The sequence below is a fragment of the Actinia tenebrosa genome, unplaced genomic scaffold (genome assembly GCF_029948245.1).
Source record: "Actinia tenebrosa isolate PJP-AT-01 unplaced genomic scaffold, QUT_ActTen_1.0 PGA_scaffold0__85_contigs__length_37466705, whole genome shotgun sequence".
NCBI lineage: Eukaryota > Metazoa > Cnidaria > Anthozoa > Actiniaria > Actiniidae > Actinia > Actinia tenebrosa.
Genome location: NW_028292569.1, coordinates 30,586,099 through 30,611,374, shown reverse-complemented (window position 1 = coordinate 30,611,374; position 25,276 = coordinate 30,586,099). Strand labels below are relative to the sequence as shown.

Sequence of the window (25,276 nt, the reverse complement as noted above, 5' to 3'; positions counted from 1 at the left end):
CTCTATTTCTTGATCAGAGTTCTCTTTCAATTCCTTCTTTGGAACGAACGTACCGTCGTGCAAGGACGTCGGATGGAAGCCGTGGCAACTCTTGCATACTGCTCTCCTTCTGCAATCCTTTCGCATGTGACCCCATCTTAGGCACCCGAGACAGAGTCCCTTCGCGCGTACGAAGCTTACTCTCTCTTTAGCTGATAGCTTTAGGAACGCCTTGCAGTCGTCTAGGTTATGTGGTCCCTTGCACGACGCACACTGCACTGACCTTTCTTGCTTCGAGTCGTCCTTTTTGGATCCTGAATTTTCTCGCTTTACTTCAGCGGAATCTGTGAAGAGGGATCTCTGATTGTAGATCCTTCCTACTCTGACAGGTTTGGCTATTTCCTCTTTCTTACTTTCTTCTTCTTTGAAGATTTTATTGGAGATTACCGGATTGCATGCGATCCTTGCCTCGCGCGATATAAAATTGCAGAACTCGGCGAATGGTGGGTATCCCATCTCATTCTCTCTTTCAAAGGGAAGCAAAACGCCGCTTCGTTCGCCGCTAATCCATCTATCTACCTCTCGACTCCAGCGATCTACTAAGTATCTTGGAAGTTTCTTGGCCATTTTTTGGTTTTCTTCCGGATCGTTTAGCACCTTTAGATACTTAACGTTCTGCATTGCGGCCAAGCAATGGAATAAAAAATCGGAAAATTTCCGCAAACTAACTCCATCGTTTGGAGGGATTTTCGGCCAATCACTTAGTTTCTTTCTGTATGCGTCAGCCACAAGGAAGGGGTTCCCGTACCGATATGCTAGTATACCCTTTGCCTGAAGGTACGCGTCCTTGCTATCCAAACATAGGAGACCGCTAATCGCTTCTTTGGCTTCCCCCGCGGTGTATTTTCCAAGATAATACAGCCGTTGAGCTGGACTTTCTATTCGGCTTTCTATTATAGTCTCAAAGGATTTAAGCCAATTAGGATAATGGAACATACTGCCTCTGAAGATTTCCGGTTCCGGAAGGGGAAGACTATCTATGTTGCGTCTTTCGGACAACAAATCTGCCAATCTGCAGAGGGCGTTATCATTATTCGAGCTTGGTGTACTACTATGCACGTTTGTTTCTCGGTAAGACACGAACTGCGATGCGTCGACATCGTCAAATAAATCCGTTGGTGGATCAAATGGGTTCCGTGTGTTCAAATGTGTTGACGGATAGTTGTCAAATGGTGTGCCTATGACGCGAGTTGAGGTGAAAGGATTTACAGACGAGTTCGAAGGTTTCGAATAACTTTTTAGCTCTGGATCTGTCTTATACTTGGACTCGAAATCAAGATTTTCTGACTTAGATTTGGATTCGAAACCAAGGTTTTCCGACTTAGTCGACTTAGATTCTTTTGCATGGATATGGGGTTCTGATATGTTGGCTGCATGATGCGTAGATTGCATGACAGGATCGTGTTGCGGGGCTTCTTTGATGGAGTCAAGTTGCATACTCAAATATTTGTTTAAATCTTTCTCTATGTCATCTTCTTTAGGCAAATCAAATGCGCCGTCGACTAATCCTAGCTCTGCTTCTTGTACCTTGGCAATCGCGTTCATTTCGGCCTTCGCAAGCGCTAGATTCTTAGCAATTCGAAACTTCGTCATCTCAGCCTCTTGTTTTCTTAGCGCGTCGGCTCTTTGTGCTTCTAAGTCTTGAAATTTTAACTCTGCGCCGAGTCTCGCGATCATGCCAGCCATCTCGGCCTTTCTTGCAAACGCGGAATTGCTGGATTTACTAGAACGAGTTGATCTCGAGCTGCGAGATGAGCCCGAGATCGAAGATCTTTCGTCTTCATTTAGCCTTTTTAAATCGCTTAACCTTTTGTTTACTTCTTTTAGGAGATCAGAGTGCTGTTGGTCGATCGTCTCAAATTTCTCGCTCGCTACGCGTCTTTCTGTTACGTCTAAAGCCTCTTCTAGCCTTTCATTCGCGCCGGCGAGAATCTCCATTTTTGCTTCCAACAGACCCCTTTCACTAAGAAGCCGGTTGACATCCTCTGAGTCTGCTAGCAATCCATTCACTATATTAAACTGTTTGCGCCAATTTCTTTGGGCCGTAATTCGATCACGATCTAGCAAGTCCAATCTAAAGGCTGTGCCCTTCTCTGTCATTTTCTTTTCTCTTTGCGTGTTTTCATCGATTTCCTCGGTGTTTAAATCAAAATTTGACATACCTTCAGATGCACTGTAGCCATAGAGTCTTTACTGTTACGGCTGGGGCAATCTTTCGAGTTTCCCCGGGTCGGCCGTGTTAGAACAGCAAATCACTTACTGAGATTCCATCATTCAATCACTGCATTTATTAGAATCACGTAAAGACTGGGTAAAATACAATAAGGTATATCTGTATTAGTTAAAACCGCTTACAAATAGAAAAATGTGCTTGATTAGGGAATGATTATGCAACACGTGGTCTAGCGATACTTAGAAATGAATGCTCAGTCGACTATAGGCAGTTTATGCTGAAGAATAATATTGATAATTTCTTGTAGGAGAACTAAATATAATGAGTTACATACCTCTGTGCTACTTGGCCGGATAGCAAATTAGTTAATATTCTAAGGAGCTTCTTTCTTAGTTTAACTTTCCTTCGACACGCTACATCAACTTATCACCCAAATCAAACTATCCGATTACGGTTATGTGATACGAGCATAATCACTGGTAAATCATTAACACTGCAGTTGTATATAAACTCATAGTTTGTTTTTTAATTTTTGATGAAAAGTATAAATACACAGGCGATTATTGAAAATCTCGCTTGCTGATTGGTCGAGAAACTCAGATTATCACACAATAATCACCTCCAGCGATAATCCAAAATGGCGGCCAGCCACTTTGCTGCTGTTCCTAATCTTAAAACTGTCTTTTATCTTCTTTTTTTAAAAGAATCACCTGTTTATTATGCTATAACAAATATTCACCTCAGGCTCAGTGAATATCAGGAATGATAACCTCAACTTCACTTCAGTTATTATTCCCCGATATTCACTCCGCCTTCGGCGAATAATTGTTAAATAAAAAAACATGCAATATATCATCAATCTACAGGACTTCATCTAAGACTCATAGTTAGAACAAGTCAGGTGTGCTAGGGCCTCTTTCTCTTAGTACTTGTCATTTCTTTAGTAGGTTGGACATATCTCCCAAGGGTGATCTCTCAGTGAAGCAGATTTCAAGAAATATTCACCGTAAGTAATCAATACGACTAGTATCAATATTCATCCTCTTGTGGATAGCCTTGCAAGTGTAATAGACTCCTTTGAAGAAAATGTTGGATGTGAAATACGAAAGAAACGGCACAAATTCCTTTTTTTTAATTGTAATTTATGTATCCAATATAATTTAGAAAAGAGTCTATTCCAGTGTTTAGGAAACAATATACACCACATACTGCTATACAGTGCTTCATACATTTATTGTCAAAATGAAAATAATAAATTCATTTTCAGAACTCAAGAAAAAGATCAGAGAATTTGAAGAAGGTTTTGAAGCAGAATATGGACGAAGGGTACAGTAAAATATGTAATATATACTATTAACTTTGTTTTCTTTATCTGACAAAATATTGATAATATTATGGTTTATTGTTATAGCCTAGTCAGACTGAAAAAGCTCCCATTAAAAAACATCTTGGTGATCTTACTTGCTACAGAAAACAACTTAAAGGTGAGCAGTCCTCCAGCACCATGCTTATCAACCTATTTTATCCCATCCCACGTTCTCTACATTATTTCTTTCGTCTTTCCATATTTCTATCAATGTATGTTCTTGTTCTATTTCATTATTGAACCATTCATTCCATTCCTTTCATACATTCAGCTATTCCAGCCATTCCATCCTTTCCCATCTAAACTCATATATAATTCCCATTCTGTCCCATACATTCATTTAACTGTCCCATCCAATCCATCGTTAATTCACTAAATCAATCTATCAATCCCATCAATATATCCATACATCTGTGCATCCATCCACCCATCCATTCCATCCAATCCCATCTATCCACCCATCCACTCCATCCCAAACATCCCATCCACCCATCCCATCCATCTACCCATCCATTCACCCATCCATCCCATCCCATCTAACCATTCACCCACCCATCCCATCCATCCATCCATTCACCCATCCCATCCAATCCACCCAACCCACTATCATTTCATTCATACCATACTTTGCCTAATGATTTTCTCTCTCTGTATTTTAGAACTGAAAGAAAAAGCCAAAGGTAAAAAAAGATTTAACAATACTTTAAATGGTGAAAACAAGTAATGTAAAATGCAGATGTTTCAAGAAATATACTTTATTATATATTATCATACATACCAGAGGCTGCCTTATCATATCTATTATATGCTAAAGTAATGCATAGCTCAATCATTCACTCACTGAATCCACCATTGTTATTGTGTGGGCATCCTCCAAGTTCCTTCACAGGGTTACAAATGGTCAATACAAAACTTAAACTTTGGAAATCCAAGGAAGTTTTTCTTTTCCTATTGAAGTTTTGTGAATGATCAGCTGCCCTGTTTTTAGTTTTTCCTCCATCTGCAAAAGTCTCCTCATTTTGAAGCCATCGTGTGCTCAATCTATTGATCTATTGATGTGATTGCAAACATGAGCATTCGATTTAAAGATAAACTAAATAGTTAATTAACTTTAGTCTTGCCCTAGTATAATGATATTGCATGAATGAGTTTTTTATTTTATTTTTAATCTTATTTAAATGTTAATAATTCCTTAGAAGAATCAGAAAGGCTTAATGATACCGCACCACCCTTCAAGCAGGAACCCATCACTAGCACCGGTACTACCTTGATTTGATTCTCTCTTCTACTCAATACTCCCTCTCTTCCTCACTCTCCTCCTTTCTCCTCTTCTCTATGTCATATATATTTTTATTTTTTACATATTAAACTTTTGATCTCAATTCTTCCCTAGAATGTGCTATGTATAAAATAATTTGTGCTTTATGTAAATAAACAGCCTACCTGAATATATGGCTGTGATGAAATTAATCATAGTGGTGGTAATAAAGGTGATAATGATTATTTTATATGGTGATGATAATGATGATCATAATGATGATCATGATGGTGGTGATGGTGATGATAATTATTCATAATTGTAATGATGGTGACTGTGATGATCCATTGAACCCTTTATCTATTTATCAATTATGTTATTTCATTTAAACTTAAAGAATAATTCAAACATTGATTGCAATACTTTTTTGTTCTTTTTTTTAGTAGAACCACTCCTGACCACAACGCCAGCATCTGTACAGCAGTCTTTAGATAATATTCTAAGAAAACTACAAGACAAGAGAAAATCTGCTGGCAGGAATGAGGATTTACAGGTATCTAAACTCCTGGGGGGGGGGGGGGGGGGGTCTAAGTGTTAGGGGTGATCGGTACCCCTCTTAAGGTTGAGAATATTTGCTGTGTAACCCTTTTAGGGGTTCCGGCTCAAAAGTCAGTTATGTAACATGGCTTCTTACCTCTTAGGGTCATTTATTATTTATTTTCTTTATTGAACAAACAAGATTGAAATAAAAAAATTCTAATATAAAGTCGTTCCTTTTAGGGGTACCCCCTGGGTCTAAACTAAACATGCCCAACTCACCTCCCCAAGGGATGTTTAAGATACCATTCTTGATCCAATGCATTCCCATTCTTTCGTAATTTTCCATATTTAACATTCATTTACTGAATATTTTTTATAGTCATTAACAATGGAGCAGCTTCAAGATGAAAAGCTTTCTGTGCAAAAAGCCTTGTTACAGCATGAGAGTGTCTTCGGCAGACCTGTGAGTAGAAAACATTATCCTTGTGTTGTGAGCGTAGCACTTTAATAGCTGTTGGCTAACAACACCATGACTTGCATTCTGTGGTGAAATCGAAATTTAGAAAATAATTTTGCTGAGGAAGGACCCTTGAAGCACACGAGAGAACCAACAACAACTCTACTCACATATGATAGCAAGTCCAGGGATATAACTATTACCACAGCGGAGGGAAGGCTGCACATAACAGCGCACTCCTTCTGTACTTCCCAACAATTATCATTTCACTAAACATTAAAGTTATTTTTTATATTCTATTGTTTTTCAAGACCTCTAAAAAGGATAAGGATATCATGAGGCCACTGTATGATAGATATCGTATGATTAAAAGAAAACTTAACATCTCAAGGACTGTAAGTAGTAATTAGGATCAGTTCAATTAGAAATTGGGATGAAAGATGAACAAGAAAATGGGAGAAAAGGTGAAAATAAAAAGAAAATATGGGAAACAATAGGATTTTGACTTTGAATTCTGTCACAGTCTCATCTCATCAGTAATGGCGGTAGTTCCTTCAGTTAAAACTGCTATCTGATGTCAATGGAAGCCAGCAGATTGCAGTTACAGCAGCAAAAGTTTTTGTGATGATGAAGATGATTGAAAAGATAAGGCCCAAACCAACCTACAAGAACCCATTTAAGTATCATAAAGAAAATATGGGACAGCTAAATCGTACCCATTTGTTCACTTGTTCGTTCATTCGTTCATTTGCTAATTTGGTCATCCCCTTCATCTATTCATTTATTTTTGTTTTATTGGTTCTTTTTGGGACAGCTAAATCGTACCCATTTGTTCACTTGTTTGTTCATTCGTTCATTTGCTCATTTGATCATCCCATCTATCCATCCATTCATTTTTGTTTTGTTGGTTCTTTTTTCAGCAAAATACAAAAGAAGATCAGTCAAAGTAAGCTCTTATTGATAACTTGTTTGTAATCATGATGATAGTGAATCAGTCAGGTTGTGGTGTATGGTAGACATTGCTGTGATAATCTGTTGTGTTTGTGTGTGTGTTGTTAGATCTGGTGATGAAAGAAGTGATCAAGATACAGTAACAGAACAAGAAGGTAAGAAGTAAAAAAACCCAAAACAAATCTTTAATTTAGATTGCCGAGGGAGGAAAACTGGAGAACACAGAGAAGAACCCACCAATCAAGGGAGAGACCTGACAAACTCTACTCACATGCGCCTCCCACCCCCTTCCGTCCCAAAAACGTTTTTGCTTTCGGCACCAAAATTTTTTATGCGGAATTCCTGTGGATTTAGTGGGAAAATGGTGCATTGCCCCCCACTGTAATGGAGACATCGCTATTCCCCTGCAATGAATACCAATCCATCATACAAACCTAAACCTGTATTATAAACGTACTCTCTTTGTAATGCTAGATCTAATGCTAATTCATCGTACAAACCTAAACCTATATTTTTATTTTCACAGATTTTGGCAGTGAAGAACAGTTATTTGCTACACCAACGTTACTCCGAAAATCCCTGCTATCCTCCCCAGTATCAAAGGTACATATAACAAGTACTTCGTGTATCCAACATTGAACAGACTGGCTGCAAATGACATGTGTTCTGGTCTCCTTACCTTTTTGAAAGTACGACTGTAGAAGGAAATAGATATCGTCTTTCGTTCAAATTCTCACTGGACTCTGAAGATGACTTCCGCACAGATTCTCAAGACTTCGCTCACCAAGGATGATCACACTTCCTAACAAAAGACATTTCATGTTCACACTTCTTATTATATGGTCTTTGCGTATACTACAAAACTCCTCTTACACCGACAAAGGATTAACATCCGAAATGTCTGACGTTGTTACATATTTATTACACGGTGTTCGCAACTAGTAACCACTAGTCATTATCAATATTCCCATAGCAATTTTGTTTATTGAAATTTCTTGGCATTTTTCAGGCGTCTCCCAAGAAATGGTCTGACAATAAAATAGGAGTAGGTGATGATCTTGATGATGGTGATGACTTTGGGGGCTCACAAGATAACCTTGATGATAACAAGGAAAGAGACACAAAACTACACCAAATGTCACAGTAAGTTGGCTGTAAACTGTTTCTCTTCTGTTGGTTCTACTGATCACGTGTTGATAAGGCACACACAGAGGAGCTAGAAGGGCTGTAAACCGTCTTTTCTTCTCTTACACTGTTTTGCTTTCCATTTTCGTGCCCTTTCTCTTCCTTTTCTCTAACTCCATTTCTCCAGGATTTCATTCCCTTCCCTTTTCTCTCATTTTGTATCCTTCCTCTTTGGAACTTTCATTTCACTTCATCTGTGGAAGCAAAATTAAGCTTTAGACTAGCTTGTAAATATTTCGCATTTTAGAAATGTTAACAAGCCTTCGCTGCGCTCGTGGTTCCACTTGAGTTTGGATGATTTTTGACGTCATTTCATGTTCGATTACAGTTACGTACAGACCCATAGAAAACTGACTTCGATTCGTTAATCATACCATGCATGTTACGCCTGTGTGCCAAGAAATACTGAGTCAATGTATTTACTATTCTCTGCAGTGAGGAACTCCAAAGGCAAGTCGAACTGGCTAAACGAGAGAAAAAGATGTTGCGGAAAAAACTCAAGAAATTTGAGGACGACTTTCTTGAAAGAACGGGAAGGTTTGTAACAACCATCATGTTCTGTCGGTTAAACTGCAACACGCTTGCAGATCGTATGCACGTTCAGTCGTAATATATTTACCAATGTAAATCTTTGTTTCAGGAGAGTACAAAAGGATGAAAGAGGAGAAATGGAAGATTATTATCGTGAATACAAAGTAAGGACAAAATATTTTATCCATATTTTACAAAACAGCAGAGCAGTTTTGTTATGGAATTCAGTAGGAATTGCTATATCACTCTTAGCCTATTTCGCAGATGACGTCCTGTATTGCTTAAGGTCGTGCAGTTGCTTGCAACTCTAGAACATCTGCTTACGACGTCACACCAAGCTGTACAGTACTCGTGCATAATACCTTTTCCTTTGTCATGGGAGTTAATGCAAAACAGTTGCGCACGTTTCTGGACTATGCCACTTATCTCCCCCCCTTTCTCCTCTGCATGTGCGTCAAGCAGATTTTCTAGGACTTCAGAATTAATTTCCAACGTTCTTTTTGACCCACAGCAAATCAAAGCTCGCCTCCGACTCATCGATGTCCTCCTTAATAAACGTCAATCTAGTCTAACCATATAAGCAATTACCCTAGTAAACACCAAGGCAGGCTCGCTACATTCTAAAACACACGAGATTGTAAGAGTATAATATGTGGAATCGAGGATCATAGATGTCAAATATTATTTGATTGAAAATTGGACTTTTTAATCAGAATCTTACTTGATCCACCCAGAAGAGCTGTCAATCAAAATTTGTTGCTATGACGACGTGGTATTTTTGTAAAGACCCGTGATCAAATTATTTGGTTTTTCAAGAGAATATTATTGAACGCCTAAGTGTATGTATTATATGTATGAATTAAGTCTGATTCGAGGACAAATTACAGATAAAGAAAAGAATTAAACCTGTTTTGCGTGTTGTATCATAAAATGCAGTGGCGATAACAACACGGTGCAAGCTGTCACGTCGAGGCTTGTCACGCGTACCAACTATTCCTGCAACAAAAATGTTTGAAAGAAAGCTCGATCCTCAGCCTTAAAGTTGTAATTAATTGGCTGAAAACGACAGGTCGCAAGCAGGAGTAGATCTAGATTTTACTTCTGTGACGTTGCGTAAAGCAGTTGCAGAGTTTGACTCGCGCTTTTGTTGTGCGCAACAGTAGCACAATTAAATGGCTTTCCTTAATTCTAAACCAATCAAAAGCTAAAGAATTACAATCCATCCAATCACATCGTTTGAATGAAAAATCCACTTGAGAGTCGCAAGACCACTGCGCATCCTTCAGAAAGCCAGTTTTCGTATGACTGTGAAAGGGTCACAGACACGGTCACGCCAAGGTCACGGCACGGTCAGACAAATCAAATTGGGGGAGATGAAAATCGGCCAGTTAAAATTCTAGAAAACATCACAGTACGGCACGCTTACGGCACTGAGCTATTCACAGTCATGCGAGAACTGCTCTAACGTCAGGCTCTTTGTACCGTGAGACACATGTTTTTTCCCCCCACATCTATAACTGTGCCGCGCATCAGTCTGCCTTATGATCAAGATTTTCAGCAATGTTGCGCATAATATATTTAATTGTATAAACTACGAGTCTTAGTGACATCTTTGTCTAAAGAAATGGGGGGTTTAACGCATTTGAGTGAAAGGGCTGAATTTACGTTGAAAATATTTGCAAATGGTTAGAATACTGTCGCCCTGATCTGATGGGCTCCCTATGAATGAAAAAAAATATTGCAATAAAAGACATCAAATTTTATAAGGGTAATCGTTGAATCCTTATTTTCATTATTTTCAATATACCCGGAAACGCAAATTGCTCTTTCATCTTCTTGCCTGTAGGTGGGGGACTTCTTGAAGTTAGGAGCCAGGGAAAATTTAGGGAATTTTTTTCTCCTTAGTTGACTAGGAAATCTACTTTCTTTTTATTAAAATCGTATTAAAATTTCAAAGCTAAAGAAATTTAAGAACAAAAAGAGGTGGTCGATAGTAAAAGGAGGTTGATGTTACAGGTTTTTAATATAGGAATTTGGTTTATTTACTTCAGCACGTGTTAGCACAAGAATGGCTATATGCTTTAGCTGCCCAGTGTCGCGCGGTCATCATGGCGGACAAAACAAGAATATGATACTCTGACACACAAGCTATTAATAGATCGTTTTCACGCACGTGACCAAATCACTTGACAACCGTTGCTAGCCGCCATATTGGTGTACCAAAAGTGTAAACAAACCAAGAGCGTCTTGAGTGTGAAGATGGTTTTATGTATGATTGTTGGCTGCGCATCGAAAAGTGGAAGAGATAAAGGAGTTTATTTTGCAAGAGTACCTTCTATCGTTACTAGTCAAGGGGAAGAAGCTAAATATTTGTCAGAAGAAAGGCGATCGAGGTGGATCACAGCTATAAGCCGAGATGATCTGACGGAGGCGATTATCGAGAATGATCGAGTATGTGGCAAACACTTCGTAAGTGGAAGGGCTGCGAAACCTTGGGATAAATACAACATAGACTGGGTTCCAACTCTTCAATTAGGACACAAGAAAAAGCAGCGTTCAAATCTGGAAACAGCGGCAAAGAGAAGCGAGAGAGCGAGAAATCGCGAGCAAAAGAGGTCTTTGCCGTTTGACACTGAACACACTAGTGACGAAGAGCTGTTGGCAAAGCGAAAGAAACTGAATGAACCAGGTACTGAAGTTTTGAATATTGACTTCTGTACACCAGAAGAAGATGATTCAGAACAAAAGGATGCTGCCACTCAGACAGAGGAAGCAAAAATCTCCCAAGCAGGTACACAAACCGATGAGTTTGAATATCTTTTCGAGTCTCTTAAGCTGGACGATAATAAGCCATTTGACTGTTATGACTTTGAAAATAATGATGACAAAGTCTCCTTCTACACTGGATTACCCTCTTTTGATATATTAAACACAGTTTTTAAACACGTTTCACCACACGTAAACCGAAGGACTCAAAGCCTGACACAGTTTCAAGAATTTGCCATGACACTGATGAAACTCAAACTTAACATGCCATTTCAAGATCTAAGCTATCGATTTTCGGTGTCTTTATCTACAGTCTCAAGAATTTTTTCTTCCTGGATGGTAGCTTTGGATATAAGATTACAACCATTAATCCACTGGCCAGAAAGGGAAGATTTGCACCGTACCATGCCCCAAAGTTTTCACTTTTCCTTTGGTAACAAAACCACTGTTATCATTGACTGTTTTGAGGTCTTTATTAACAGACCTTCAAACCTTTATGCCCGTGCACAAACTTTTTCTTCTTATAAGCACCACAATACAGTGAAAATACTCATTGGCATTTCACCACAAGGAAGTATCTCCTTTGTTTCAAAAGCCTGGGGAGGAAGAACTTCTGACAAGTTCCTGACAGAGAACTGTGGTTTAATGAAGATGCTAGTACCTGGAGATCTAGTCCTTGCAGACAGAGGCTTCACTATTCAAGAAAGCCTAATGTTTCACCGTGCACAGCTTGCCATCCCTGCGTTCACCAGGGGAAAAGACCAACTTGATCCTGTTGATGTGGAGCAAACACGTGGCATTGCTAATGTACGTATTCATGTGGAGAGAGTCATTGGACTTCTTCGGCGAAAGTACACAATATTTTCTGGCATTCTACCCATAGATTTCCTTCAGTGCAACCCTAATGATTCCAACGAAGATTCAAAACCAATGATTGACCGTATAATTAATGTATGTGCTGCTCTTGTAAACTTGTGCCCTGGAATAGTTGCATTTGATTGATTAAAACCAGAGAAATATATTGTGAGCCATTGTTCGTAGACAATGTAACATGTTTTGAATGAGAATTGGGGCTCACAATCATTTCTCTGTAAATTAATGCAGCAAATGTTACTATTACCCCTGATGCATTACTACACAATACTTTTTAAAATGTTAACATACAGCGTGTTTCAGTTGAGTATGGAGGGCTGAGTTTTATTGAAAATTTTATCAATATGTTTTCGTGGGATAAAACTAATGTGGTCAAGCTAAGGCGGATCACTGAAGTTGTGATGGAAATGTGAAATACATGTAGGCATGTGAAAGTTTGAATTAGGCATGCACACTTTCATCGCAACTCCAACACAATCTATCTTTAGAAATCTTTGTATATGATTAAGTATCATAACATGTACATATGCTTTTTTGAAATTTTCTAATAGCATGAACACTAACTTTTTTAGGTCATTGTATTTCATAATTAACTCTTATAGTTAAACCTTTAGAGATAAATGTCTCATGAAATTAAAGAAATAGGCAATAATTTTTATTCCAAAATAAATGCCTCAAGAAGTTCAAGTGGTAGGGAAAAGTGTCAAATGACCAGCTTTAAGACAACTCAGCAAATGTGGCCGCATCCTTGGAATGATGAACTTCACAACTGGAGTTTTACCATAGGCTAGGCATGTGGCATATGCAATGGCAAACACACCACAATCACTCCCATTTTGCTGTTGCTGTACAGGTATATGAGTGATATTCTTGAAATTTGGACCAAGCAAATTCTTCGTGAGCTCAATTATCTCTTGCGAAATTGGTGATGTCATGCTGTCTAACAGGTTAACATACCCAGGAAGACAGCCAATAGATGTTAAGCATGCCCAGTGATTGTTATTCAAATGCACTATCTGAATGAAATCACCAGTAACAACATTGAACTGTCTGACAGGACCAAGGGTTGGTCTTTGGAAACCACTTACATTGCTGTTGACTTTCATAAGCAGTACATGTGCTTCTTGGATCACAGAACAGTCTAACCATCCTGTTGGAGATGCAATAAGGTCAAACTCTGACTGTGTAAGCTTTCCAAGTGGCTTTTGTTTGTCACTCACACTGCTGTTGGTTCCTTGGATTTGTTTGACAAAGTTGACACTTCCACTTCCTTTTTTCTTATTAGATTGTGCTTGATTCTTTTTACAATCTGGGCATGACCATGTGGAATTAGCATTGTTTGGCATACGTTTAAGGCTTAAACAGGCCAAGTGAAAAAATGTTCCATTTTTGCACACAGGGTTATGGCACTCAATAAGCTTATCTGTATTCTTTGCCTTGCTCTTGCATATACAGATATCATCCAGGGCCAAGGCTTTAGAAGATGCTATTTTTTTCTTGCTTGATTGGGACTTGCCTTTAGAGTTTTTGAATTCAGGTAACAATCTGCAATTTGGGCAGTACCATGTTTTGGATGTGGTTGTCAGTCCCAAGCATGAAAGATGAAATGTACTGATTGGGCACATGGGGTTGGCACAACAGACACATGATCTATCTTGGGCAGTTCTACAAAAGCAAATAGCCCCACTTGCTGTTGGCTCACTTCTTTTTGAAGTATGCCTTCTAGTGGACCATTTTCCAAGCACTTCAGGTAAGACACAGGTTCTCCAAAAAGTGGTGAGCTTTGGCAATGCAATTTCCCAGTGTTCTTTGTCTGGGAATATTCTCGGCTGGACAAGTGTCGTACTCCCATCATCTCCAAATGCACATACAACAAAGTCACAGTAATCTTTGTGTAAAGTAAACAGCTGCTGCTGAACTTGATAGTAATACTGGTGATCATGCTTAAGGGTAAACATTTCATTGTTATCTTTTAGTAGACAACATGATGACTTTGATAGATAGCTATTAAAGTCACAGTCCTCAATGCAAAAAGGGCATTTCACCTCCCCACATCCTTCTCCACAACAGTCACAAGAACATAAGAAGTCAGGTGTCGCATGTATATATGGATAAGCTTCATTGATAAACAGACCACACTTCTGAACCTTGAAATTGGTGTGCTTCCCTTTCATTATTTGTTCATAGGCCTTGATAGCATCTTCCTCATGTTTACAACCATGAACAGTGGCTTTAGTAGTAAACTTGGCTAGCTCTGGGTAACAAATTGATTGTATTAGAGACAGGGAGGGCAAAGCAGGATCTGAGTGGCATGCAGCCTTACTTTGAGAAGCTCCAATTCTTCCAGCTCTGTGTTTGAAAAAGTTATGTCCTTTTGACTGTTTTAAGGTATCTCTCTCAATTTGTTCTATGTGATTTTTTGAAATTTCAATCTTTATGCCTTGACAGACCTTTATAAGCTCTGGATATGATAGATCTAAGTATTCCTTTTTACAAAGATCATTTACTGTTGGAACAGATCTGCTTTTCAGCACAAAGCTACTTGAGTATGGAGAAATCAAGCTTAGAACCACGGCCTTGTTTTGACTCTTGTTGATTTCCGCGTAGAAAGCATCCATTTCCGGTTCTGTAGGAGCTTTGCATTCTTTTGAAGAAGACTTAAATGTTCCTAAAACTTGTGTTGACTTGCTTTGACTGGGAATATCGTTATGATAATCGATTTTTTTCTCTAAGTCCGTCTTCATTTTTCGTGCAGAAGTAAAATTGATATCTCGTACTCTAGCATAATCAACTTGTTTCACGTAGGTTGGCAAAATCCACGTGCACTTTACTTGGGTACAGGATAACTTGCCGTTTATTTTCGTCCAGGCTTCTAGGTAAAATAGTACGCTAGCTACGTGAGAACACGACTCACCAAGACCCGCTTTACAACCTAAACAGTGACAAGAAATTATGTTCCCCTGTTTTTCTGTGATTATCCATACTGGGATCAGAGCATCGTTCATTCGCTGAGAATGTCTCACCTTCGCGACAACAACAAACTTGTCAGAAATGATGTGGCCTTCTACGCTTGCAATAAATCCGGAGACCATCTGATTATAAGCTTCCAGACTACGAAAAGCTTTAAACTGTTGGTTTGTGTAGAAACTTGTTTCTAGGACGAGATAAAATAGCAGATCTGTAGATTCTACTGGAGGTAAACAGTCCGGCTCAAAAAGGTTGCTGTCAACTAACACGGGGTCGATTCCAATCGACGAAATTTTATCAAGATAACGCCGTTTCACTCGAGTTTCCAGCTTCTTGGCATACTCAGATAGAGGTATTGAAGATAAATTTTCGCTAAACTCTTTTTTTTCCTTTTCGCCGGCAACATATTCCATATTATTCAGAGCACTTCGCTAGTCATGGCATGATTGTTACACACATGTTTTTGCATAGTCACGCTATCGAGGTACACCAATATGGCGACCGGAAATTGATGACGACACGTGAAAACGATCTATACTACAAGGTCATGCGGGATTTTTCCCAGAACGATATACAAGTGTAGGCACGTTGAGTCACATGAAATCTGTAGGACTATTATTGCATAAATATCCGATGTTTTTTCAAGGGAACAAAGTTACACGAAGCTGAAATCATAGAATAATTATTTACAAGAAATGATGAAGCCATTTGTTTTTTTTTTTATGTGAGCAGTTGAGAAGTGCTTTTGACTGCGTTTTCTATTAATTCCTCTTCACCAAACAATGAATTTAGGGTTTTATTTAAATATATGACAATGGTGAATGGATGGCGAATCTTTTCAAACAAGGATCTGGTATTATTTTGCTTGGATTTTTGTGTTTCGCTCTGGGCTCCAGCGCTATTGAAGTTGTAACCGCGAAGGAATTCAATACAACAAAAGGCAAGTTAATTTTTTCTGAAAGCTTATTTTCCCTTCTTTTCTATAAAATAACTTAAAATAACTACGTAATATTATGTAGACCTTTGTACCGGTCAAATATTTTCTAACAGACGTGCAACATTTTGCATTTCTTTTACGTTTTCAAGCATGTAATAATGTGTAGGAATCTAGATTACTATACAGATGTAAATTATTGATGTTCATAAAACGACTGGCTTGTATGAGCCCATTCAAATTTTTTTCTCTTTTATAAACAAAGCAACAACCAAGGCTATCATAATTGAAGTTAAAATATTGAATTAGTAATCAAAACAGTTGATGTACATTAACAGTTCATTATATTCAGCTCGGGGAATTTTTGTTTATGTATTCTAAATGGTTTTTACGGATGAATTCACAATCTACTTGGTTAAGCCTAGGATTTTGAAAGAATCTTAATATTATTTGGAGCCATATTATTCAACATGTGTTGGTGGATTAGGTAAAGGCTTAAAAACATATGTTGATACTAAGTTGGTTGGACAGAGTAAAAAAAATGACTGCAAAATAATGTCAATGTACACGTACATCACCCTAAAATATTTATAGATTTTTTTCTCAAACAGCCAGCCTTGGATTCATACTTAGAATAACAAAAACTTGAGTTTCACAAGCTGTAATAATTCTGTATTCCATTTTAAATGTTTTCCCTTTTTCCATTTTCCCGATTCTAATTTTTCATTTCTTGAAAAGAGTAACCTGTTTTGCCTGGTAATATATTTCTTAATAATATTATTTTTATATAATGTACATAAGGTTAGCTCTCTCGTGGTTTGATACCTATGCCTGTGGTGACAGACCTTATCTAGACACAACAGAATAATATAAAAAGCTTTCGTTAAAAAACGAGTACAACATGGCTTGGTTGTACAAAGGGTGAAAAGCACTTTCTGATAGATAAATGTTATCTAGTGGATAAATTTATTGAATAACAGCATTTGACTTGATGTGGATTTATTTATCGGAGAGCATTATCTACCTTTCACACAACCGGGCCCAGAGGATTGAAAGAGAAGGCCAGAAGAGAAAGTCTACTTCTTCCCCCATGTTGTCTGCAATCAGCTGGTACTTTGGTACAAGAGATTGTGCTAAATTTAAAATAAATATTCTGTTACATTCAAGAACAACTGTCATACAAGAAAGCATGTGAATTAAAAATAATCTAGATCTAAACTAAGATACTTTTGTTTTAAAATCCCACAAGAAATAGCAGAATGTAACAAAAATAGAGTTGATTGTCTTCCTTTACCAAGCTGTCACTTCACATCAAAAATTCATCCTATGTACAGGTTGTAGTTCAAATTTCACATTGATTAATTACTTACTTTTGATTTCAGCCATTCATGTACGAATATCAAGCAACCACATGCCCATCAACTCCAATGGGTTGATGTTTGTAAGAGTCGGCACCAGACAATTACAAATAAACTGTTCAATTCCCAGTGGCTCTGAGAAGCTCGTCAATATAAGCTGGAGAAAGAGTCAAAATTGGCTTGATGGCAGGTCCATTGAGTTACTCAGGAGTAATAATACTATCACATTACGTCTTACAATTGACCAGATAACTTGGGACTTGAATGGTTCCATCTACTGGTGTGGTCCAAGGGATGAACATATTTTTGATACAAGCATAAAAAGATCTTCAGTAACCATCATCATAGGAGGTATGTGTTGGTTTGTCAATACTATTTTTACCATATTGCTAGATTCGCTAATGACTGTGAAGTGATAGGATGGGGTATAGCCTTTTTTCATACAAAACTATACAATGAAGTATGTTCTAATGGAGGTGGCCAGCAGCTTAAAACCCTTCATCAAAATTAATGGACACAGATAGTTTTAATTTTCTTCACATATTAAAACGAACTTCTTCTTCAATTGTATGTTACATCATCATGGCCTCTCGGGGGAGCGTTGGTGCCATTCAAAAAAAGATTTCTTATTAGCATCCATTGTTAATGGCACTACAATGGCTACCATGCTTTGAATGCTTGCATTTAACCCATCAATTTAGTGGACATCTGGACTGTGGAGGGGTGAGATGGGGGAGGTTTGGCTATAGCCTTACAACTTTCTTCTTGCAAAACTATACAATGATGTTCAAATGGAGTTGCCTGGTGGATACCTTAAAAGTAGAGTCACCCAAGTGCTTCATCAAAAATAATAAACAGATAGTTGCACAGTCCAGTAATTTTCTTCACATAAAACAAACCCTATTTAGTGGATACCTTTATTAAAATGCACCAGTCTGTCTAATGTAGAAGAATGTAATGTTTAGTCAACCATAACACAATGTCTTTATTTCTTCATTTCAGATCTCCCTAGACCACCCATGAACATAAAACACAATATTGTGGATTTAAGAATGTATGATATAAACATTTACTGGACAGCAGCTACCAATGTTGGCAGATTACCAGCTTACTATAATGTTACCTATATACCATGTATTAACAGAACATACTGTCAGGAGACCCCTAGATATCAATTTTGTACTATCCCTCACATCTCTGGAAAAATGGACTACAAGTGTAACAAGTTGAGGGAAGAAATGAAAACTCTAGAATCCTTGCGTGACCTGTATAAGTTTACCATAGCAACTGTTAACCCATTAGGGGAAAGTAAAGGTCCAGAATTTGAAATAAATGCAAATTTTGGAGGTCCAAACAATGCAGTGTATCGTAAGTACCCGCTGCTTGTTACAATATTTAATATTAATCACTTGTTAAGAACATTGTGGTGCTATAATCACTACTTATTTGGGTAACATGGAAGTAATAGAATAATAATGTTGTCAGGTTATTAGTGTCCACAAACCCATCCTTACCATCAGATTCATTTCTCATTTTCTACAATATATAACAATAAATGTTACCCAAAATTTTGGGTCATCAACCTTTTGTCAGGGGATCTGAAAAGTATAAAATATAATTGTAAAGAAACACATATTCATTTTTTTCTCTTCCCTACAGCTACTCCAAGACCTCCATTAAGCTTGAATATCTTCGTGAATGATAATGGCGATATATCAATGAATTGGAAATCAAGGGAATTATGGGACATTGTTGAAACCAGATATACAATACTGTACTATAAAGAAAATGACCACAAAAACAAGGTAACTCTCCTCAGAACCTCCCAACCCCCTTGGACACACTCCAATCCCATGGGAAGGTATGGATATTTTATGGAACTACACAATATAACCTCCTCAAATCCTCTCCATCCCTTGGACTCTCCAATCCTGGTCCCCATCCATGGGGGAGGTATGGATATTTTATGGAACTACACAGTATACCCTCCTCAGACCCTCCCCATCCCTTGGACTCTCCAAACCTGGTCCCCCTCCTCAATGGGGGAGGTATGGATACTTTATGGAACTACACAGTATACCCTCCTCAGACCATTGTTAAGAGATAGTGATTTCAATCCATGTTTCTGATGTGGGAGGGATGGATATTTTCTGAAAGTACCATAGACAGTGGGGGAGGGGTGGGCTGTTTACCACCAAATCGATTTAGTCTTCCATACAAATCAAACTCTATTCTCTGGTCCTGTAAAGGTGCTGACACACGGTGCAACATTGCATGCAACATTTCACGCAACAGGACTGTTGCAGCGAGTGTACACCAAACTTGTTGCATTCAACAAATCTGAAGTTGAATAGCACTCTACTATTGCGATATTGCGTGCAACAAATTTCATCATGCGAACATGTCTGCAACATTACCTGCAGCATTTTGAAATTTCCAGCCAATCAGCTTACACCAAATTTATAACTGCTGACCAAATATCTTAACATAGCAGGCTGACACAAACGAAGTTGCGTGATTTTGTTGCAATGTGTGTAACCCTGATTCAAATTTGTTGCTTGCAGTGTTGTGTGCAATGTTGCACCGTGTGTCAGCACCTTATTAGTTTTTCACAGAAGTTAACTTTTTCAACAGACTATAGTAGTGCAAGGTGAAAAAGGTCAGACAATGTTAACACTAAGAGAAGATGACGGCATTGAGCCATTCACAAGATACTACTTCTATATCACAGTGGAATTCCTTGACTCAAAAAATTTAAGCACCGGGGTTAGTGAACCTCTTGGTCCAAGAACAGTATTTACTCCAGAAGGAGGTAGGCAGAATTATAAGTTTTATAATATTAAATTCTACTCCTAAATTCAAAGTGGAATTTCATTTAAAAAATTAACTACTCTGTAAAAATGCTACTGGTAAATCCCTTTTTCCATCTATTCAAAATATTTCATTTAATATGTTTTTTCTATTATTTTTTAAGTTTCCAGAACTTAGTGACTCAATGTGGCGTGGATATCATGTGACAAATTCGCACATCTCGATTAGCATTGGCATTTCATCTTATTTTTTTAATACCAAAATAAAACCCTCTTAAGAGTTACTCCTTGAAAAATGTCATTTTGGTCCTTGAATACTCCTTGAAAACTCCTTGAATAATTTCTTGGGAACCCAGCACGAACCCTGTAGAATTGTTAATACTTATTAATATTATCCAAATCGTGAGGCATTGTTGAAGACAAGCTGTGTTTTCATCCATACAGAACCTGAACCAGGCCCAGACATCTTGAACACCTCATCCAGTAGGATATCCAACACTGCCATGAGGAATGTAACGATTACATGGAAGGTAAAATATAAACTATTATTAATTCAAACTATTTGTTGGGTTTGATTATGTGGAAATAGACACCAAATAATGGTAATGATGGAGATGATGAATATAGAGGTGATGATGATGATAGTAATAATGGAAATGATGATAGAGGTGGTGATGAAGACAATGATGGTGATGATGATGATGCTGATCATGATGATGATGCTGATCATAGTGGTGTAGATGTTGATGATGGTGATAATAATGATGGTGATGATGATGATGGTGATGATAATGATGATGATGATGGTGATGATCATGATCATGATGCTGATCATGGTGGTGATGGTGTTGATGACGGTGATGATGATGATAATGATGGTGATAATGATGGTGATGATGATGGTGATGATGATGACGGTGATAATGATGATAATGATGGTGATAATGATGATGGTGATGATGGTGGTGATGATGATGATAATGATGGTGATGATGGTGATGATGCTGGTGATAATGATGGTGATAATGCTGGTGATGATGGTGATGATAATGATGATGGTGATGATAATGATGGTGATGATGATGATGGTGATGATGGTGGTGATGATAATGGTGATAATGATGGTGATAATGATGGTGATGATAATGATGGTGATAATGCTGGTGATAATGATGATGGTGCTAGTGGGTGGCTTTAGATGATGATAATCAGCTGTTTCTGGTGATTATTATAAGGATTACGACAGTCATAATTACCCTGATTATGGTTAATCATTATTAATGATGATGAAAGAGATGAAGCTGATTATTCTTTTTTCAATTCAAGGTTCCACCCTCATCTGCATGGCATGGAAAACCATCTCACATAAAAATTATGTATTACAGAAATGAAAATTACCAGGATTCCAAGGAAAGAAATATCTTGGCTTTTCCTAACCCTCCAAGTCAAGCGGTTCTTACTGGACTTGATTCAACAGGTCATTACATTTCCCGTATTGCTTTGTGTAACTCCAGGATGTGTGGGCGAAATGGAGAGAAAGCAAGGATAAAACCCATTAAAGGTATATAGAAAATCATTCAAGTGTTTGAAAAAACCAGTCGAGTGTTCAAGAAAACCATTCAAACGTTTGAAAAAACCAGTTGAGTGTTTAAGAAAACCATTGCTCTGTACATCATTCATCACAGTCTTGAAAATGTATACAATTCAAACCATTTGAATTAGTTCAGGAAAGACATTTGTCTGCACCATAAAGATTTCATTAGTCATAATCGATTTGCTTGTGAAAAAAATGTGAAACAACAAAAGTAAATGAAATCTTTTTTTCCTTGAAAATGATTCTAGGTCTAAAAAAAGTAGGAAAAACAGACTTTACAAGCAATTTAACAACATATGCATTGATTGGAGTATTCATCTTTATCGTCATGTTTATACTGTTGGCCTACTGCTGCTTCTACAAGAGGTGAGAATCAAGATGTTATAATTGTACTGAATCACATTTTTCAAAGGTTTTGGTTTTTTCTTGAGGTCTTTGATAACAGATTCTTTTATTTGTCAAATTACCTAATCAAGTCCAGCCCCAAACACTCTTTTTTAGCAGGTTTTTTGGAGTTAATGTATAATGTCTTTCATTTTTAGGAAGTTCAGGAATAAAAACCCCCAAATACCATTACATGACCGAATTGGTGATCTGGTAAGTGTTATGACCCCACCATCACCCTACCACACCATGACCATCACATCATTACATCACCATCATTCTACTACACCATGACCATCACATCACCCTACCACACCATGACCATCACACCACCATCACCCTACCACACCCTGAACATCAATCTCACAACACCATCACCCCTACCACCACCATGACCATCACATCATCACACCACCATCACCCTACCACACCCTGAACATCATATCATCACACCACCATCACCCTACCACACCATGACCATCACATCATAACACACCATCACCCTACCACCCATTACCATTACCCACCAGTCACCCACCACACAATGACCATCACATCAATCACACCACATCACCTACCACCCCATGACCATACATCATCACACTCACCATCACCCTACCACACCATTCCATCCCACCACCATCACCCTACCACACCCATTACCATACACCACCATCAACCTACACACCATGACATCACATCCACAACACCATCACCCTACCACACCTGAACATCAACATCATCACACACCATCACCTACCACACCAGACCATCACATCATCACACCACCATCACCCTAGCCACACCATACAATTCACCACCATCACCCTACCACACCATGACCATCACATCATCACACCACCATCACCCTACCACACCATGACCATCACATCATCACACCACCATCACCCTACCACACCAATGACCATCACATCATCACACCACCATCACCCTACCACACCATGATCATCACCCCACCCATCACCCTACCACACCATTACCATTACACCACCATCACCCTACCACACCATGACCATCACATCATCACACCACCATCACCCTACCACACCATGACCATCACATCATCACAAAACCATCACCCTACCACACCATGACCATCACATCATCACAACACCATCACCCTACCACACCATGATCATCACACCACCATCACCCTACCACACCATGACCATCACATCATCACACCACCATCACCCTACCACACCATGACCATCACATCATCACAATACCATCACCCTACCACACCATGACCATCACATCATCACAATACCATCACCCTACCACACCATGACCATCACATCATCACAACACCATCACCCTACCACACCATGACCATCACATCATCACACCACCATCAAACTTGGCAAGAATGTTTAACTATTTTCTTATATAATCATAATTTTAGGAGCCATATGCTTACTATGAAGAAGTTCACAACAGATTATCTGGTGAAGACTATGATGTGCCCAATAAAATAATGACTGATAATGATCTACATTTAAGAATAGATTCCTGATTTGAGTTTCATTATTGAGTCTCTCTAGATTTACCGTCGTTTTCATTACTACGCGGCCACCCCAGACACAAATCGAGTCGTGTAGTTTGCAGTAGACTACTGTCAATCATTCATGTTGACGCCATCTATACACGTTTGGATCAGTGAGTTGGCTTTTCTATCAAACTGTCAATCATTCATGTTGACGCCATTTATACACGTTTGGATCAGTGAGTTGGCTTTTCTATCAAACTGTCAATCATTCATGCTGACGCCATCTATACACGTTTGGATCAGTGAGTTGGCTTTTCTATCAAACTGTCAATCATTCATGTTGACGCCATTTATACACGTTTGGATCAGTGAGTTGGCTTTTCTATCAAACTTTCTCAGTCAGATATCACGAAGGAAAGTTCTGAAAGTGATTGCAAAGAGTTTGAGTACATCCAAGTAAAATGAGGTGTTTGATTGACGGCAGTCTGTTGCAAACTACACGACGCGATTTGTGTCTGGGGTTGCCGCGTAGTAATGCAAACAGCAGTAAGGCATAACTATAATACTTCAATAGGCTTCAATAATAACATATTACTGCCTGTCATTTAAGGTTCTAAATTGATTGGCTGTACCAAGTGCACTAGACTAGATTCATCTGAACCAAACTTTATCATCACTAGCACAGTTTTGAACGCTCAATAATCTGCACCAATAAACGGAATTTTTTATACTTTTTTAAACATTGACATGCTACAAATAGTCATACACACCAACACCATACCATGAGTACATACAACCCCGGGGGGGGGGGGGGGGGGGGGCCTCGGGGAAAAAAAGTACCAGGGATGCTCGTCGGAAATTTTCAATAATACCCCTAAAAGATATCGGAAGTCTTTGAAAAAGGGCGTGGCTGAATGACTTTTAACCCCTAAGAGATACCACAACAAATAATATTAAATTTTGGATAAGAAGCGCCTAGGATAAGCCATATTGATGCACGCTTCTCTCCTTCTCTCCTTCTCTCCTAACCCTAACCCTAACCCTAATTCACGTTTAACACCCTAAAAGATACTAAATCGCGAATTTTTACCCCTAAGAGATACAAGGAGCATCCCCGGTACTTTTTCCCCGGAGTCCCCTCCCCGGGTATACAACCTCCTACAAAAATGGTACTTTTTCCTATTGCCTTATATCATAGTTAACATCAATAAAACAACTATTTTGTAACTATACAAACCATGAAATAAAGCAAAAATTGTTCAAAATCATTTCTCTTCACACAATCTTATACTTCAAAAACATGATTTTAGTATGTAACATTACAAACTTAAATTAATTACTGCCTATTGCTACGCACATACGGGACAAAATGTACTTAGTTATATGCAGAAATTAAGTTAATCTATGGGCTATAGTCCATGCTTTTAGCCCGAAAATGGGCCAAAATGACCTATTTTGCATCGTTTATAAATTATGAATATCTTTTCAAAAGGTGTGAAAATAGGCCAAAATCGATCAAAACCATGGGCTATAGTCCATGCTTTTTGCCCAAAAATGGGCAAAAATGACTTATTTTGCAT

General features: G+C 38.3%; 4 protein-coding genes across 31 annotated transcripts in view; 3 read left to right on the top strand and 1 right to left on the bottom strand.

Moving 5' to 3' along the window:
* Positions 1-10,266, top strand: part of LOC116301839 (protein FAM13A) — a 30,702-nt gene extending 20,436 nt beyond the window's left edge. For 16 of the 28 annotated variants that reach the window (XM_089040248.1, XM_089040145.1, XM_089040241.1 and 13 more), the window contains 15 exons: positions 3,157-3,218; positions 3,480-3,538; positions 3,624-3,696; positions 4,238-4,258; positions 4,775-4,837; positions 5,280-5,389; positions 5,756-5,839; positions 6,145-6,228; positions 6,754-6,779; positions 6,893-6,939; positions 7,311-7,387; positions 7,794-7,927; positions 8,405-8,506; positions 8,610-8,664; positions 9,012-10,266. In XM_089040248.1, the coding sequence (XP_088896374.1) occupies positions 3,157-3,218; positions 3,480-3,538; positions 3,624-3,696; positions 4,238-4,258; positions 4,775-4,837; positions 5,280-5,389; positions 5,756-5,839; positions 6,145-6,228; positions 6,754-6,779; positions 6,893-6,939; positions 7,311-7,387; positions 7,794-7,927; positions 8,405-8,506; positions 8,610-8,664; positions 9,012-9,080 (1,066 nt within the window). In that variant the 3' untranslated portion in view covers positions 9,081-10,266. The remainder of the gene's footprint in view (positions 1-3,156; positions 3,219-3,479; positions 3,539-3,623; positions 3,697-4,237; positions 4,259-4,774; positions 4,838-5,279; positions 5,390-5,755; positions 5,840-6,144; positions 6,229-6,753; positions 6,780-6,892; positions 6,940-7,310; positions 7,388-7,793; positions 7,928-8,404; positions 8,507-8,609; positions 8,665-9,011) is intronic. The other 12 variants (XM_089040231.1, XM_089040208.1, XM_089040199.1 and 9 more) reach the window with 4 other exon arrangements.
* Positions 10,267-10,576: 310 nt separating this feature from the next.
* On the top strand, positions 10,577-12,797 carry LOC148914058 (uncharacterized). Its single transcript, XM_089040108.1, has one exon. The coding sequence runs from the start codon at positions 10,760-10,762 to the stop codon at positions 12,266-12,268; it is 1,509 nt and encodes a 502-aa protein (XP_088896234.1). The 5' UTR covers positions 10,577-10,759; the 3' UTR covers positions 12,269-12,797.
* Positions 12,437-15,519, bottom strand: LOC148914057 (uncharacterized). The gene has a single exon (XM_089040088.1). The coding sequence runs from the start codon at positions 15,517-15,519 to the stop codon at positions 12,823-12,825; it is 2,697 nt and encodes an 898-aa protein (XP_088896214.1). The 3' UTR covers positions 12,437-12,822.
* A 196-nt stretch (positions 15,520-15,715) lies between these two features.
* LOC116290401 (uncharacterized) lies at positions 15,716-24,961 on the top strand. Its single transcript, XM_089040100.1, has 10 exons — positions 15,716-16,046; positions 17,423-17,749; positions 18,401-18,766; positions 19,058-19,203; positions 20,033-20,210; positions 20,653-20,738; positions 21,535-21,769; positions 22,051-22,168; positions 22,345-22,399; positions 23,613-24,961. Exons 1-10 carry the CDS (start codon positions 15,932-15,934, stop codon positions 23,721-23,723), a joined length of 1,737 nt encoding a protein of 578 aa, XP_088896226.1. The 5' UTR covers positions 15,716-15,931; the 3' UTR covers positions 23,724-24,961.
* The last annotated feature ends 315 nt before the right edge of the window (positions 24,962-25,276 follow it).

What these genes read in the sequence shown, in the direction of transcription:
- LOC148914058 (XM_089040108.1), top strand. Translation starts at nt 10,760, where the DNA reads ATGGTTTTATGTATGATTGTTGGCTGCGCATCGAAAAGTGGAAGAGAT.
- LOC148914057 (XM_089040088.1), bottom strand. Translation starts at nt 15,519, where the DNA reads ATGGAATATGTTGCCGGCGAAAAGGAAAAAAAAGAGTTTAGCGAAAAT.
- LOC116290401 (XM_089040100.1), top strand. Translation starts at nt 15,932, where the DNA reads ATGGCGAATCTTTTCAAACAAGGATCTGGTATTATTTTGCTTGGATTT. An exon ending in AGTAACCATCATCATAGGAG is followed by an intron (nt 17,750 to 18,400) that starts GTATGTGTTGGT and finishes TCTTCATTTCAG; the next exon opens with ATCTCCCTAGACCACCCATG. An exon ending in TACTGCTGCTTCTACAAGAG is followed by an intron (nt 22,169 to 22,344) that starts GTGAGAATCAAG and finishes TTTCATTTTTAG; the next exon opens with GAAGTTCAGGAATAAAAACC.